Source organism: Notechis scutatus, chromosome 6, assembly GCF_049901735.1.
Source record: "Notechis scutatus isolate UNSWTSFEM ecotype Mainland chromosome 6, rNotScu1.2, whole genome shotgun sequence".
In the NCBI taxonomy this organism is placed as follows: Eukaryota; Metazoa; Chordata; class Lepidosauria; order Squamata; family Elapidae; genus Notechis; species Notechis scutatus.
The window spans coordinates 59,751,018-59,769,435 of NC_142014.1; the positions used below are offsets into that span (position 1 = coordinate 59,751,018).

The following is an 18,418-nucleotide window of genomic DNA, read 5'->3' on the forward strand; positions in this document are numbered from 1 at the left end:
ACCCGGAAGTGTTTTTTTTCTCCGGGTGGAAGAGTGAAGCTATCCGGAAGTCCTGCGCTCTGGCGAATTAGCCGCGGGAATTTGATGGGTAAATTTGTGGGAAAAATTGTTCTGAAAGCTGTTGGGGGTGGTGCGGGCGCTCGACAGTTTCTTTTTCCCGCGTAATTCTAGACCTGTGGAAGCTCATTCCTCTGAGATGAGGAATGAGCTATACGGGGCGAGGCTGATTCATGCAGAAAGAATTCGCTTCAGCCTGCTGTCTTCTAAGCCTGCCTCCCCCCACCGGGACATTTGGGGTGATCTGTGCACGGCCCGGCCGAGCTCAGTAGGTTAGCTAAAAGGTTAGCGAACACGAACCATCCCCAAAACGTCTTATTTTGCCATCTCTTACTCCTTTATTATGTATTGGTTGCACTGGTTTAAATGTAGTTTCAAATATTTAAGGGCTTAGGTTTTATGTAGAGTATCTTGGAGGCGGTGACCCTTTGGAGCTGTATGCAACGAGATTTCATTTTAAGGTATGCCGATCAGCTTACATTTAAAGTGACATTAAAGTTATTCTGAGTTAATAAACGGAAGAATTAAGCTACCAAAGCTGTAATTTTTCAGGTAAAGTTCTTAGCTGAAAAATGTGCCTGTAGAATTCGGCGTTTAGAATGCCTTTCTTATCCAACTACAGAAAGTATTCTTCTGGTTCCTTCGGCCGAAGATGAAGCAGGAGACTTTCCGAAGGGCAGCCTATACTGTAGAATGTAAGGATTATGTGCATGTGGTAGAATTCAATCCATTTGACTGTGGTACTGCAGAATCACTCATTGCATATGGTGGCAACAATTACGTAGTTGTTGGGACTTGCAGATTCCAGGTGAGTATACTCTAATTTTTAAATTTATGTGGAAGCCTTAATTTGAAAACAAAGACTACATTTTGAGCTACATCTGAAATTTGAGGAAAGTGTTTTAGAAACTCAATAGACAAGATATATCTAAAACAGAAGTTTCCAAAGGATAATTGGTAAATCCATTGCAGAAGCAGCAGCAAAGTATTGTGCTGTTTAAAGACTAATAAATGTATTGAGGCGTAAACTTTGGAGGGCTGCAGTTCATTTCAGCCATTATCCTGAATTCCCCACGAGACTCAGTGATTGGTCTTAGCATCATTCTTAAACAAAATAATTACAAAGATCAAATTCATATTAAAGCGTGCAAGGTAGAATTCATCAAAAAAATTATTTCATTACCCATGAATTGCATAGGCAAGGCATTTTTACAACCTGTATATTAAGTGCAAAAACATTTGTGGCATACCCAAGAGTAATTCTTATAATCTCACTTTGTGCATTTCTTTATTGTTTGACACTTATGATTGCTATTTCCTCCCTCTTCCACATGTCCCAATTATCTCTGGAGATTATCTGATAAAGTAGAACATAATAAGGCAAAGTGCATGCCTCAACAGACATTACTTTTTTAAATGAGCCAGGATTTTTTAAATGAGCCAGTTTGTTCCAGGAGGAACAAACTGTCCTTTTGGAATTTCACTATCTAACGTATATAAAAAGAACACATAAGTGTTATATATTAATATGTATTAAATAAACTAAATTACCCATGTATTCATACTGTCACATTGGTTAAAAAAACCTGATAGCATTTATGAAATTTCATAATAAGATTTATAATAAGGCTTCATTTTCATAATACCTCTTGTATTTATTTGCTCATTTATTTATTTTCCCTTCCATTTCTGAAAGATTTGGGCAGTAAACAATACCAGCATAAATAAAAAAGCACCTAACATGCAGTAAACCTATCCATAATACCAAGTTGTCCTGTAATCCTGGAAACATTCGATTCCCAACATTTTTGGAGAGAAACATGCATAGTTTTTAAATCCAGCAATTAATTTTCTTTCAGATTCACTATGTATATGCATACAAAAATACAAGTATTGCTTCAGTAAACTATTATGTATTTCTTCTTAGAATGTATCCTTTGTTCAATGGGAGTTATTCCTAGACCAATATCAGATTGCAGCATTCACTTAATTTTGTTTACAAGGGAAAAGAGTATGCAAGCATCTCATGACGAGGTGGGTTTTATTTTAACAAGCCTATTCATTTGTTACGAAGTATATCAAAATATTACATCTTTAGGAAGAAGATGCAGCAGTGGAAGGAATACAATATAAAACTCTCAGGACTTTTCAACATGAAAGCAGAGTTGATGCCATTGTGTGGAGCCCAGAAACTAGACTTGATGCTTTACCTCCCCATATAAGGTAATATGCCTAATAAAAACTTGATAGAATTTAATTGGTTTTTTTTTTACATGAATTATGCATCCTGCCTTTTGTCTGGGAATTCAAGACCAAATGCATAGTGTACCTCTCCTAATTATATCTCTTCCCCCTTTCCCCAGCAATCTTAAGGTAGATTGAGCTAAGAAAATGACAACTCAAAGTCATGTGGGGAGTTCAGTACAGGCAATCTTCAACTTACAACCATTCGTTTAGTGACTAAAGTTACACCGGCACTGAAAAAAGTGACCTGTTAACTTTTTCACGCTTACAATGGTTGCACCATCTCTATGGTCACGTGATTGAAATTTGGAAGCTTGGCAGTTACACTGTCCTCGGATCCTATACTCTTCTGGTAACAAAGTCAATGGGGAAGCCAGATTCACTTTAACAACCCTGGAGGGGCTGGCCCAAAATGGTTTTCATGACTAAGACAGGATTAAAACTCAAAATCTCCTGGTTGATTAAGCCTGGTGCCTTAACCACTAGACCAGACTAGCTCTAGTTACGACTCGTCCTCAAAGTTCTGGACATCCCAATATCCCCACACTGTCCATTTAATTTCACTGATGTGTAATGTATCAATATTTGTTTGTTCTGTATCCCACCTTTATTATTTTTTTACAAATAACTGGTGATGGATTCAATATGTTTGTTATTGTGTTGATTTTTTCCATGCTTACATTATTTACATTCCAAAGTCTCACTGTAATTCTGGCTTTGAAGCTTTGGATTTTCTTATCCTTCATAGCGACATCACAATTAGACACTACAAAGGCATGTCTAGTCATGATCTTATGATCCAGCCTCATCATAAGTACTATTAACACTCATAAAGATCCTCACCTCTTCTTCAGTAGCATGTTGAGCACCATCTGACCTGAGGGCCCCATCATCTGGAGCTATCTTATTAATCATTTTATTCTGTCTATCCATGCAGTTTCTTGTTAAATACAAGGAATTGTTTATACCAAAGTTTCTTCTTCAGTTCTGAAGCAAAACGTCTTCAAAGAAAAACCAGAAAGTCCAATTGCTTCTTGAAAAAGCACCTTTCGGACAACCATGAGCTGGATGACTGAGAATCTCCATAGACAAGGAATGGTTTACCATTGTCTTCTCCCATGCAGTATGAAGTTATGTCTTTGTAGACTACAAAGTGATCATATCCCTCCATCATCTTCCTGTATTGCTGTCTCCTTGCTTTATCTGGATAGTGGGATGGTCTTCAATCTTTGAGTGACCTGCTGGGATTATATATTTTTGGCTTTTATATTTTGCTCATCTCTGTCCGGGAGAGCCCTCAGTGATAAAGCATTACAGCAGAACTTAGGAGAGATATCAGTACAATAGCATATTTTCATTCTCTTCTGCTCAAGCAACTGGCATTAATATGAAAAAACAGGAAATTTAAAAAGTATATCATACAAGAAATATTAAAAAATACAGTGTAATATTACTTTATCTCAGTCACTGAATGTCTTAGAAATCTGCCCAGAAACATTGAAGCATTAATTGTGGCAATAAAACAGATTGGATAGAGGGATTCGGAGAAAATACTTTACAGCATTTTCATAAGCCTCTTAGTTCATCACTGACACTAAATGCCTGCTGCTGCCAGTTTAAAAGGGCAGAAGCTGCTGTTCCTTCTATGCTATGTGCACAGACAATCCAGAAATACAAAACTGTGACTCTAATCACTTTTTCTAATTAATAGAAGACAATGACACTTTAAAAAAAGCAAATACAGGAGCAGTGAAACCCAAGTAAGAACCAATATCAGTGTCCTCTTACATAACACATAATTTTCAAATAATAAACTCCTATGAACCATTTTTAACTTATCAGTTGCTTGTAGAAAACAAAATTAGCCCTAACTAAAACTCAAATACAGCAGCAAAATGCAGTGCCACGTGGCACATATATACAGCTATCTTGTGTTCCAAATCAAATTGTTATTTACCTTTTGTGTCAGAATGTGTTTTTATATCATCCCCATGTATTTTTCTTGGATGTATCATTTATATCATATACCTTAAGCAGGAAAGAAAATATCCTTTATAGGTGATAAATATTATGCTGTATGCTTTTTTCACTGAAGAACAAGTAACAACTCTATATAAATAATTACAGACTGCTTTCTTTGCTGTGATCTATTATGCATATATACTGATAATCTCTGTTTACCAACTGCCTCATTTAGCAACCATTCAAAGTAACATTGATATAAATAATACATTTTTATGGCCAATCCTCACATTGATGACCGTTACAGCATGCCACGGTCAAGTAATCACTAATCATGTGCTTCCCAATCAGCTTGGAACAATCAGGTAATGTAGACTGTGGAAGTCAAATTGCAAGTTTTGGTCACATGTTTTATTTAATGATTATAGTGACTTACTTAACGACCAAAGGGGAAGTGGTCATAAAGCCTATTGTTATATACTTTTCTGTTTAGCAACATGGACTTGCCCAATTGTGGTTGCTAAATGAGGACTATCTACATTGCAGACGTTTAATAATTATGTACTTTTTCATGATGATAAAATAATTTGAGGAAGTCTATAACATGTCAGCCGTTACACAAAATTACAATACTTATAAACTGTTTCATTATATTAGATTTTGTACTGCTGCTGCTGATAGAAAGTTAAGGTTATTCACATCGGACCTCAAAGATAAGAATGAATATAAGGTGAGAAGAAAAAATAAATTATAATAACAAAAAGTGGCTTTTAATATTTATTGATATACATATCAATTTAAATTGCAAATTAAATTGCATTATAATGGGTTGCATTCAGAAATTTTAAATAGACGTAAACAATTGCATTGTATCTTGTATTTTAAAAGGTGATTCTATGTGACATTTTTGAAGCGCATTTGCATGGAATAAGCATGATAGTATTTATTTCAGCAATTCAAAACTAAGTTCCATTTAAGTTCCTTCTAGTGTACATTTTAAATAAAATTGAATATCTTTATAAATCCAAAGGAGATTGAACCATTAAGAATGAAGGTGAAATTAATTTATGACATATTTAAGAAGCTGCTCAGGGTTGCCTTGAACTGTGAGATGGGTGGCATGTAAATTTAATGAATAAATAAAAGGTGAACAGAAAGTACAACTGGATATTCTGTTACATCTTTGGGTAATGTGCAAGGATTTCTTACTCCAGTTGTTCAGTAATAGCATGGACAAAATGTATTTTCCCTCTTTAGTTATATACAGTAACTGAAGGAGATAAAATTTGGATAGATCTCAGTGTTGATAAAGTGAACTATTTCAGTTCTGATACTGTAATTCCTCACTTCAGAATTCTTAGTTTTTCAGTATGTATGTGTGTTTGACCCAAGCTCACGGTGACAGATCTTTGGATTTGAAATACTTCCTTATATAAGCAATCAGCAGCAATTTGAATATAAATGAAGCATATAACCATCCAGATTTGATAGGATGAATAGAAATGAATAAAACAGTGGAATTAGCAAAACAGATAGACTTCACAGTACGATGGCAATTGGGACCAGGATTGCTATTGCTAAGTGGTCAGAAAGCATAATGAAACGTAACCATATTGCTTATTGATGGCAATTCAGGCAATCCCAGTTGACATAATCCCAAGACATTTCAGGTTTTTAAAACAGGAAGCAATAAGAGTCCAATCTTAAGGATAAGCAGTGTGGAATACCACAGGAGGGCAAGGGAGGCCCTGAGCAGGCCTTGCATGAGTTGGTGAAGGGCAGTGCTGCAGAGTAGCGTGAGTGCAGAAGGAGCAAAAGGGAGGAAAGCACAGTGCATGCAAGCAAAGAAAGGCCAATAGGGAGACTTGCAATCTTCCCTGCTTGCTTCCTTGACTTTGCTTGTGGGAAACCAGGAAAAGTTGCAAATGGCAATTGTGACTGAGAAGTTGCAGTTGGTCATATGTGTGAGCAGGTTACCAAGTACCTGAATTTTTGGATCAGGTGACTATGGGAGATGTTGCAACAGCCAGGACTTTAAGCACCAGCTATAAATTCATTGTTCGGCACCATTGTAACTTTGGCAGTCATTGAACAAATGGATTTTAAGCAAGGACGACCTCTATGTCTCATTAACATTTGAACCTTACTTGTAAAATTAGATACAATGTAACAAATTAACCCAAAGTTCAAAAGCAGTGCAGTCAAATTCTGCATTTATGATGCATTGGTTCTGTAGCATGTGCTACAAGAGACCCAAGCAAGAATAAAATAATGGCAATAGCCAATTCCTGTTGATAGTGGGACAGAAAAATGAGAGAAGTATTATTTAACTATTCTAGTGACTTAGATTTATTTATCATTAGGCCTGAAACTTCCAATAGCAAAGATGGCTTTAGAATGGAATTAGTGTTTGTACAGGCTATTGCAGTGTAATTCATAGTATACCACACTGATAACTGTTTGAATAAATTAAATCTAAACATGCCAGATGGTTTCTTTATAAAACTAAAGTCATGTTGACTTTATTTCCCTCAAAGCTACAATTCAAAATATAGTTTCAACCAGCAAAATCCTCAACCTAAATGACTTGAGTCTTGGTCTTATATTTTGATCACAATCTTGCTATCGTCTCTTTACTATGCCTTAAAACGGTGCCTTGATTTTACCTTGGCTGATTTTACTTCTTTTAAAATGCCATCTTTGTCTTAATTCTGTAATAAAAGATATTTCTCCTTTTTATTAACAGACTTTGGAAGGCCATTCAGATTACATTAATGATTTGGTATTTTCACCTAAAGGTCAAGAAATTGCAAGTGTGAGTGATGACCACACATGCAGGTATGTATTTCGTTAGTGAAATATTACTATTTTATATAAATGTGAAAAAATTGAACATGTAGAAATTGATATTTTTGTAGAATTTTTCTACATAATTAGTTTAGTTAATAGCTAGAAGCTACATGCAAACACACAGAATTCTAGTATTTGGATGATTATTGTAGCAAATAGATGATCTATTTTGGCCTATTTGGGTGATGGGTTTTCAAGGAGGCAGTTTGAATGGATTCATGCTGTAAGAATAAAGGACAAGAGTGTTTCAAATTGCTCTTCTTGCTCTTCCCATCCTGTGTCTTTGTGAAGACACAATCTTCTGAGATTGAACATTCAGTAATACTTCTTGAACATTCTGAAAAACTCATTGGAAGTGGGATATACAGTATTTTCTGTTCCTGTCTCTTAGATTATCCCTGCCTTTGTCCCTTATTTTATATTATTTCAGTAATAGGATTATGCAGAACTGTTTTTTAACTGCTTGAGTGAGTATAAAAAATAACTTACTAATTTCATGATTTAGTACAAATGTACCAATTACTGTACAATTACTCATACTAGTATGAGGATGCATCCAAAATAATGTTTTAGTAACATTAGTAATACCAGAAATAGAATATTCTGTTAATTAAAGGATAGTACATAATGTTATCATATGCTTTAAAAACATAAATAATGTAGTAATTCTGCCTTTTACAGAAAATTTGCCAGTCATTTGACTACTTGAAGAATAATATGATATACAGATAAAAATAACATGTAGAAATACATAGCTCATCTCAAATTCAACTACAGAAAATTGCTAAGGATGGTCCACAAAGCATTATGAATTCTTGTGATTTAATGAGGAAAAATAGCAAAACAATACTGTCATCACCATTTCTGGTTGTCTTGAAAACTGAGCTAATTACTGAGTCTCATCCAGTTTAGAAAAAATTATTCCCAAGTTAGTTTAGATATACATGAAATACGTGACTAAAGATCTGGCCTTGATTATCTATTAGCATAATTTTAAGCTGTTGTAGTATAAAATCTGTGTAGCATTTTCATTACGTACACTGATCTGGTTTTTGTTTTAAGTCATTCACTTTATCTTTTTCCTCAAGATTTTATTGAGTGACTAAAATTTTACAATGCAGGATATCTATTTCATCCTCCTTTCATTTTAAAAAGAAACCATGTGCTTCTCTTAGATTCCAGTACATAATAATAATCACATTATTAATTATTAATAGATTTGGAGTTTTAATCCACCTATCAAGTCTTTCACAAGGACCTGGGATAAGCAGATATATGGATCCACCACCAGGGGATTATGATGCTCTGATGTGGTTGTCACTTATACAGGCAGTAATATATACTACCAAAAAGATCATCCATGCCAGACAGATTTTAGCAGAATGGTCAGTCTAAATAACCCATTTAATATGAAGAAGAAAAACCCCCCGAAAAGAATCCTATACAAGACCAGTTGTTACCCAGATCAGCAAGGACTATGGTCAGATATTAGATTTCCTGGACAGCTGTGAACAATTGGGTAACAAGTTCAGATGCTATGATTATAGGACCCTGTAGTCCTATAATATTCCTGGAAGAACAACCAGGAATGACAAAAGTATACTGTGTTTGACAATTAGAACCAACGAAGTTAAAAGTGAATGCTTGAAGCCTGTAAAAGAGTATCACTGATCAATGATCAGCAAATCAAATAAGATTTGTTATCTTCTTTAATAAGATAATATTCAGTGATACAGAACTGGAAGAGATTCAAACGATTTTTGAAAATGGAAGACCCAAAAAGAAAAGAAGAGTAAAAGAAACTCAGATAACAATTGCAAATGTAAGGGGCTTTTCTTTGAAGATGTTTCGCTTCTCATCCAAATTTGAAGTCACTTCTTTGATAAGAAACGAAATGTCTTAAAAGAAAAACAAGGAAGGCCAGTTGTCTCTTGAAAAAGCACCTTTGGGACAACCATGACCTGGATGACTGAAAATCTCTACAGACAAGGGAAACAGTTGATACGAACTATAGAAATAATAACTTAGAACTAACAACAGAGCTAGTACAAGCTGGCACTGAAACAACCTATGAATTGATTCCTCCACCCTCGCCTCAAGAAGAATTAAAAGAGAAAATTATATACAGAATTACCAATAGAAAAACAAAGACAGAATTACCAGTAGAAAGACAAAGACTGTCAGCATTGCAAGTAGTGCCCCAAAATGTCCTGATATCTATAATGAAGGATGTGAATAAGGTGCTTGCAAGAATTAAAGCAGCTATCAAACATACTGGTCAGCTTACGTATGGTACAGCAACAGTGGTTACAGAAGAACTGGGTATTAAAATTAGAGAAATCGTGTTCTGATTCAAAAAGACCATGAATTGTCCATGAAATGGACAATTCCATGAATAACAGAACATGTTGCAGTATAAGGGAGGCAGGAAAGTACTCTGAATATATTCTGTAACTGAATGTGATCTTTATATTGCAGCAAAATTTAAAGTAAATTAAAGCATGAATTAAAGCATAAAGTCATGAACTGTAAAATTGACACAATTCTCTTTTGCTTCTTTGGCTCAGGAAGAGAACATGATCCTTTTGCCAAAATGATTCACTGTCGTGAATTATATTAAGTTCATTTTTTAATACGTAAACACAGTGTTGATTTGGCTTGGAAAAATCTACAAGGCAAGATTTCTGGCACCAGAAAAAAGGGCTTTGTCTGCAGATTATGTAATCAAATAGATATTCTTTGTTTTCACAGATATGCACTTTTAAAAAAGGGGTTCTAATCTCCAAATTTGGAGATCCCAGCATTTGAATTAAACTATTATTTATTTATTTATTTATTTATTTATTTATTTATTTATTTATTTATTTATTTATTTATTTATAGTATGGATTAAAATATAATAGCAATATAAAAAAGTATCAAGAAAATAAAAAGTATTTTCCTGTCTCATTTTTTTCTATCAATTTCATAACCATCACCCACTGATATTAATCAATTAAAATATACAGTATGTACATTCTATCTTCTGTCAATTGCATTTAGGTTGAAAAGACCAGATCTTTACTGTGCTAGGAAGGGGTAACAATGTATAACCTCCTTAAACCCTAATCTTTTTTATGTTTAGAGTCTGGGATTTAGAAGAAAATTTAAGAGCTTATTTTGTTTTGCGTTCTCCTGGAATGAGTGTGGGCTGGCATCCTGAGGATGCATTCAAGGCAAGTATCAACGAAACTGGGAGCTCTTTACAATAATTGTATATAAAACTGAAGCATTTCAGTATTTTCCAGTATTCACACTCTGAAAAAAGTGCAAGCTATGCAGTTAAAGGCACATTATATGTTGCTTTAGAAATGGTAATCTACTTCTTAGTTTAAGCTATTGGAAAAAGGTAAAGTGACTGGGGATTAACTCTACTGCTTCCCTATTTGAGAGGATTTTTAAAAAAATGTATTATCATACTATGATAATTTAATTATTAAAATGGTCTAGCCTCGTTATTTTCAAAGCATCTTGAACCTGTCATTTATTGTCAGGTAAAATAATTTTCTTCCATGCTCTTTACTTATTTACTGTCTAGACAGTCTTTAAGCTTTCCAAAACTCTTATGTAAGGGAAATAAAACAAATGAAATGAATTTTAAAGCCAAATGGTATAAAAATTAAAATAGCTCTCCAAAATGATAAAATTTCAGTCCTAATTACGAGTAATAGCAGAGGTATTCAGAGGAAAAAACCTGAACTATAAATGGATCTTTGGGGCTGCTTTAAAAGTAAGTACTGATAGTACTTGCTGAACCCTAGTATTAAAAAAAAGTCACTTTGATAACTCTTATTTGAAGGAGGTCTGACTTTCTGGCCTTTGCAATGTCTAATGGGCATGAGAACAAATTTGGGTTGCCATGTTTTAATTTATTGCTACGTTTTAAAACTAGTTGGAATTCATTACATCTAAGTATGATCTGTTTTGTGGATTTATATTGCTAGATGATGTCATGTGCTTTAATCTTCAGTTCTTCCCATATTTCTCATACTTTGTGTTTATGATTTAATGAATTATTGAATTATCATAAATGATGGAGTTGGCCTCATACCAAGTTCTTCAGTTATAATTCATTTTTGAATGTTAGACATAGAAAAACCAGAATTTAATTATAATAATTCTTGATTGCACTGTCGCTATAGGGTGTACAGGATAAAGAAGTCTAAATAACCCCATATCCCAAGAATTGCAACTGACTGTTATCTTTCATTTGTAGTTGATGGTAGCAGAAAAGAATGGAACTATTCGATTCTATGATCTTGTGACACATCAGGCTATCTTGTCTCTCACAACTGATCAAACACCACTAATGTCAGCAAACTGGTGCCTAAAAAATACTTTTAAAATTGGAGCAGTTGCAGGAAATGACTGGTTTATCTGGGACATTACTCGATCTAGGTATCATAAAATATTCAATGCATTTTTATTGTTTCAGTATAATAGATGACTATTTTAAAGGTTGGCTTTTTAAAAAATATGCACAAAATATTTATTATTAAGACTACATGCCCTGTTGTGGCTGTTTGATTTAGAAGTACAAAGAAAAAAAGGAGATGCTTAGGAGATCTAATTTTCTGTGATTATAGACTTTACTGTAAAAGACTACAGTATGATAATTCACATAGTTAACATACTTTTTATGATGCAAAAAATGAATTGCACTGTAAAAAGAATAATTTCAAGAAATCACTTACTGGTTTACAAAAATAACTTCCTAAATTTGTATTTGCAATTAATATTAATATAAAAAGCCAAGAAAAGGAAAACATGGACAGAGAATAAAGATAGGAAAATATTTGCACTGCATTTCTTTACTTTATGCACCATTTCCTTTGTATATGTGGGTTGAATAAAGAGAATTAAAATATCTCTTTTTCTAGCAATTCTTTTTGTACATTACTCAAATCTACATATTCTCAAAAGTAATTTCCATGTGAAATGCTTTTAAAATTATGCTGGAAAGCAACCATTTTGTGGTTTTTAAGTGGCAGCCTTTTTTACAAATAAAGTTGTTGGATAGCATGCACTTCTGATTGTTATCTTAGAATGAAGTCATGCAGTCCAAATTGTGCATGACCTACTTCTCAACAGGAATTAATGATTTGTATTATTATAAATTATTCTCTCTTTTAGTTACCCTTTGGATAAGAGGCCTGTCCATGCAGATAGAGCTAGGTTATTCAAGTAAGTTTTATATAGATATATACTTAATTGATGCATTTGATTAACTGACTTCTCCATTAATCATTGATATAGGACTACAAGGTTTAGCTTTTGCTATATCTTATTTATAGATATAGTTTGCATTTGAGAGATAATTGTATTTTTTTTTTAAGTTTTATTTTAAATTGTTAATATTTTACTCTTTCTGTTATCTAACTTGATTTTTATGCTTGGGAACTCTGAAAATTGTAATCTTAAAACATTGGGGAGACTACATTGAGTCTTAAAACATTGAGCTTTCAAATGACTTAGTTAGAAAATGAAAGTTTGTTAAGAAAATGGGATGAAATAGGAAATAAGGGAGAATTGTAGCACAATGTATAAATAATGTTTACATTAGTTAGAAAGATTGTCATGTCCAAGCCCTTGCTCAGTGCAGGAATCCAAGTTAAGGCATGTTAGAGAGGTACCATTCCAGCTTGAGCACATACAATTAAGTAGAATCCATCACATCTTTTGATAATGTTCACTGTTCAGCTGCATATCTTTTTTCAAACATTCAATCAGAATTCGCGTGCCTATAATTTAAATGCATGATTTCATGTCCCAAAGGGCAGATTTAGGATGCAAACCCTCGGAGATGCCAGAGTAAGAAGCTTTATGCCGGTAATAAAATAAACAAGACTTGCTTTCTAATCCCTGAACTTTTAATTGTCTTTCCTTGAAACTTGTTACATTTTTTTCTGAAACTTTCTTAAGCACACAGTACAGTCCTTGAGGTGGGTCTGACCACAGTATAATAGAATGAAATAATTACTTCCCCAAAATAGTCATAAGTCACTTTTTTGAGTGCCATTGTAACTTCAAACAGTCACTAAATGAACTGTTGTAAGTCAAGGACTACCTGTATTATTGTATTTTGAGCAAAACACAGCAAAAAGATTTGTGCATGCATGTACATACACGTGTTAGCCCTATGCAGAACATTCAGAAGGAGAAACCTAACATCAGTATAAAAAAGCATCCTACTTTAAAGTAGCTATGTCTCTGGAATGATTCACTCAGATGCTTCAAAAAAAAGTGCATGATTATGTATATGCATAGATAACATCTCCCTGTATTCCAACCAAAAATGAAGCCACATGCATACACTGACAGCTGTGGACAGTCTTCCTAACAGCTGCACAAACCTTCCAAAAGATATAGTTTCTTTAATGTCTTGCCTACATTATATAAAATATTTCCAAAAGTCTTCTGAAATGATTCACTGAATTCATTGGAAAAGATCTATTATTATACCTAACTCTCCCATTGAAATGATGAAATTTAGAAGTGTTTAATTTTGATTTTTTCACAATTATATTGAACATAATCTATTTTAAAATTTTGTTTAGATTCTCTTTTTGTCTTTAGATGGTCCCGAGTGAATGAAAATTTGTTCGCTACTACTGGCTATCCAGGAAAAATGATCAGTCAACTTCTGGTTCATCATTTAGGTCATCCTCAGGTAAATTTATGAAAAATCAAAAATGTAAAATCCACTTTTTAAAAATTTCTGTACAATTTTGTCTTTAAGCAACTTATTATGATTACATGACAAATCAAATGTAATCCAATGTGGGAAATTTTCTTTTATTTACTTCTCACTTGGATTTCATATGCTTTGAATCTACTTTATCAGAACATCTCAAGGAAAACTGCATTTGCACGGTCAAAATAAAAAAAAATATAGGCTGGAATTCAGAAAGTTACTTTAGACATGTTCTCTTTAAAGACTTAAGCATGCTTGTAAGGACTTTTTTAGTTTACTGCTTTTAAACATTAGATTCTCATGATGCAGTGGACAATGTTCTTGGTAATAGCTTCAGTTTTAAAAAACAATGTATTAAAAGCCATGGAAATTGGCAGCTTAAGAAGCAAAATCCCTTTTAGATTCTGGTTGTAGGGGATTTGCTGAGGACATTTGGAGCATATGAAAATATATTCTAGGTTCACCTGGCTTTAATAGTTTTAATAGGCAAGCTGTACAATTTAAGACATATAGTATTACTAATAATTAAATTTGTGTCATGATTGTGTTTTCTTAAAATAGTACTAAACTAGTAAAATTTGGCCTCTGGCTTACCATATGAGTTGAAATGATTACAAAATAGATTTGGAAAGCAAAGCTGAGTCTACTGGAAAAGACTTGAGAATAAATTATTCTATCTCAATCCTCTGAACTCAAAAGGAACTCGAGGATGAAGATAATTAAAATCATATCTGTGTATCTTATACATGGTATGCATTGCACAAATTTGATTCTGATGTCCAGTGGATTTGATTTCCAGAAAGCAATAATGAGAACCAGTTAAAAGAATAATCTAAGGTAATACCTTATAAGAGAGTTGAATTTCACAAAATTCTTTATCTGGTAGAATGAATATTAGAAGCTACAAAAATAGCATAGTGCTTATACTTTCATTTAATGTAAATCATATAATAGAAGAACTTCTATAGATCTCAGTGTAGCTACACATTGATTTAGCAAGACATTTCTGTCTTCCTCCTGATTTTCTAAGTTCTAAGTCTAAAAGAGTGCATTTCTTAAAATGATGTATTCTATGATATATTATGACTGATTTTGCTGATTTTCATCTTTACCAGAGAAAATGAGAAAAAGTATTTAGTCACCAAGAGCGGCAGAGCAAAATGTTTACAAACATCATCTGTTCTTAAAGTTTAGCTGTCAGAGTAAACTATATTTGGAATGTGATGTAAAGGGGATAGGTTATGACAAAGGTAAATCTAGGTATTACTGTGGAAAAACAGTAAAGCAATTAAATGAAAGTGCTGGCTTCTAGATGCAGTGTCAGGTCTTTAAAAGATTAGGAGGACTGTCTCAATTTATCTTTGAATTTACCTTCATGCACTGACAGTAGATTATTATTTTTACTTGTATAGCTTATTCTTTGTCCAAAGCATTAATTTTGTAGCTTTTAGTTTCAAATTTAGAAGCAAACTATCTTGACATTTAGAAATTCTGAACTTATATCCAATTCCAGTGATGATTGCTGGGTCACAGCCAGGGGTGGGATTCTACCAGTTCGCACCTATTCACTAGAATCGGTTGTTAACATTCTAAGCAGTTCGGAGAACTGGTTGTTAGAAGAAATTACTGGCACAATCCTGTCAGGAAGGCAGGAAGGAAACATTCTGCTGTTGCTTACAGAAACTGCCTCTCCATTAACCCTTATTGCATTCTTGGCAGGACTAGGCTTCCTGTCTCAGGAATGTCTCAAGTTTTTTCCCACTCCTTTGCTGGTACTTTGCTTGTGTGGAGTGACATTCAAAGTTACAATGGCACTGAAAAAAGTGATTTATGACCATTTTTCACACTTACAACTGTTGCAGCATCCCCACAGTCATGAGAGGTCAGGCGAGGAGATGCGTGCCTCGATGTGAGTGATATTGAGTTGGCCACGCCCAGCCAATAACATGACCACCAAGCCATGTCCACCCAGTCACATGTCCACCAAGCCACTCCCACCAACTAAGTCACGCCCACAGAACCGTTTGTTAAAAAATTTGAATCCTACCCCTGGTCACAGCCCAACAGCTAAAAAGTATTTTGAAATTTTCTTTTGAAGTTGTCTTACTATATGCTAGATTTTAATTAGAAAGAATAACTAAACTAATTCACCTTTATTGTCTCTACAGCCTATCCTTATTGGTTCTGCACCCTTAGGATCTGGTTTAACCTGGCATAGGACCCTTCCACTATGTGCCATGGGAGGAGATCATAAAGTATATTTTTGGGTGACTGAAATATAAAAAAAAACAACTACTGTATAGTAGTTTAAAGTATAAGATAATAATTAAGGGAAGGAAGAGTTGAAATAATATAGTTGGCTTATTTTATACTTTTTTTATAGAAACATTGCTTTTGATTGAAGTTCTGCAGATTTTAGACTTTTTTTCTAGTTTTAGAAGTGCAGCTGAATTTAACAGGGCATTGTACTCAACATTTTCTGTGCAAATCTTGTTGAAATAATCTCTTGTGCAAATTTTCATAAGTTTAAAAGGAAGTGCAGCCAAGAAAAACAGTTCAAATAGATTGCCTATATGGAAAGATATACACTTTGATATCATTACCAAAATGTTGGTTCAGATCCCATCTCAGCCTATAATGTTCATTGACAAAGCATAGCAAAAATCTGTAAAAGTGAATATTTCTTAATAAAAATTGATTCCTGAGATGAATGTGTACATCTGTGATATCATGAAGTGCTATGCCAACTGTAGATAGTGAGACATGATATGGTTGCAATAAATAATCTCAATTATTGGCTGGTAACTTTTATAACTGAATATATTGAGAAAAAAGACAAATCCAAAACAGGAACAAAGAGGTCAATTTCTACAATGAAATTAAATTGTATACCTAACAGATGTTAAGAACCTTTTTTTTTGTCATGATAAACTAAAACTCAAGTTTTTCCAGGTTTCTAAATGAGCAAAATGTATCCTTCAGTTGCTTAAAAATTAAAAATGTCCATAAATTTCCATTCTTCTGATTAGGACCTGCACAAGACAATGTTTTTGAAAATGCAACTGTAATAAAAATGTAAAAGGGATTTTTCACAACTGCAAATTCAAACTTATTTATTTCATATGTATGTTGATAGTATGTGATGGGAAGGATTCTTACAAACTGTTATGATACAAATCAGACACAAAAATGTTTTTAATTAAGCATGTTTTAAATAAATTTGCTTTTCTAAATAACAATGTGTCAATATTTTATTTCGCATTAAAATTAAAATGACTATTAGATGTCTGATGTTGCCCAAATATAAAGACTGCAAGAAGTGAAACAAATATTCGGTAAATATATATTGAGGGCACTTATTTTATTCAAATGTTAATGTTTTTTTTGCTACAATGGATTTCCATCTGTCCTTTTATATAACAAAAACAAAAATAAATTGCACCGCAAAGCTTCAACAAACCTTAAAAATACAAACAGTTTGTTCTTCCTAAAAGCTACCGGTATTAATGAGCTAAAACTGTGTGAAAGATTTGTAAAAAAAATTAACTGGAAAATAATGGCTTTGTAATCAATGGCTCTACTTCAAAAATCCATTTTATTTATCTGCTTTAATTAAATCATTAGCTTATCTGTTAGAGTTTTTGAAGTACATTAACAAACTTCCTGGGATATTTCTTTTTGCACAGTATTTCACCTTTAAATCATCCTTTTCTTTGCAATTTTTGTACATGTCAAAGCATTAAATCTTTAAAATTAAGAGTCATTGATAGATGTGCCCTCCACAAATACACTAAATCCCATTTAAAATCCATTGTAGTGGCCATTAAGACATCTTATTTTTTTGATCAGTTGGCAATGTACTGTATATAAAAACAAATTTCAATTCATAGCTGCTAAATTTATTCAAAAGCCTCCGATGAGAAATTTTATCAATGACTTCTTGAAAATCATAGTGTGCATAGGGTAATTTGTTTCCTCTGTGTGCAAAGGATGTTTTCTTTGATCACAATTTCTATCAATTAGCCATTTATTTATGCCTGCATGCATTTCCATGTAACTATGGATGTTAACTTTTTATTTATTTTTATTCATTTATTTATTTTGTCAAGCGATTATAAGACTTATAAAAAAACAATAGGACAGGGACGTTAGGCATGTCGGTGCGCTTATGCACGCCCCCTACAGACCTCTTAGGAAAGGGGTGAGGTCAATAGTAGACAGTCTAAGGTTAAAGTTTTTAGGGTTTGGGGAAGAAACTACAGAGTCAGGTAGAGTATTCCAGACATTGACCACTCTTGCTGAAGTCGTATTTCCTGCAATCAAGTTTGGTGCGGTTAACCTTGAGTTTGTATCCATTGTGTGCTCTTGTATTGTTATGGTTGAAGCTGAAGTATTCATTGACAGGTAGGACATTGCAATATATAATTTTATATACTATACTTAGATCGGACCGAAGGCGGCATAGTTCTAGGTTTTCTAGGTCTAGAATTTCAAGTCTGGTGGCATAAGGTATTCTGCAACGAGTAGAGGAGTGGAGATCTCTTCTTGTGAAATATTTCTGGACTTTCTCAA

General features: G+C 33.5%; 1 protein-coding gene across 4 annotated transcripts; it reads left to right on the forward strand.

Moving 5' to 3' along the window:
- Positions 1–2: 2 nt before the first annotated feature.
- Positions 3–17,082, forward strand: NUP37 (nucleoporin 37). Of its 4 annotated transcripts, none has more exons than XR_015750138.1 (10): positions 3–88; positions 680–865; positions 2,156–2,280; positions 4,921–4,993; positions 7,010–7,101; positions 10,238–10,328; positions 11,369–11,550; positions 12,286–12,336; positions 13,710–13,822; positions 16,015–17,082. XR_015750138.1 is itself a non-coding variant. In XM_026695019.2 (10 exons), the coding sequence occupies exons 2-10, from the start codon at positions 710–712 to the stop codon at positions 16,126–16,128; spliced, it is 978 nt and encodes a 325-aa protein (XP_026550804.1). In that variant the 5' UTR covers positions 3–88; positions 680–709; the 3' UTR covers positions 16,129–17,082. The 4 variants fall into 4 exon arrangements, 3 of the variants coding, with proteins under 3 accessions (XP_026550804.1, XP_087824564.1, XP_087824565.1); XM_026695019.2 differs by having other exon boundaries at positions 13,729–13,822; XM_087968438.1 differs by having other exon boundaries at positions 55–518; positions 13,729–13,822.
- The last annotated feature ends 1,336 nt before the right edge of the window (positions 17,083–18,418 follow it).

Excerpts from the sequence above, each read along its gene's own strand:
- NUP37 (XM_026695019.2), top strand. The coding sequence starts at position 710 with ATGAAGCAGGAGACTTTCCGAAGGGCAGCCTATACTGTAGAATGTAAG. Across the intron at positions 7,102-10,237 it reads AGTGATGACCACACATGCAG|AGTCTGGGATTTAGAAGAAA; the intron begins GTATGTATTTCG and ends TTTTATGTTTAG. Across the intron at positions 13,823-16,014 it reads ATCATTTAGGTCATCCTCAG|CCTATCCTTATTGGTTCTGC; the intron begins GTAAATTTATGA and ends TTGTCTCTACAG.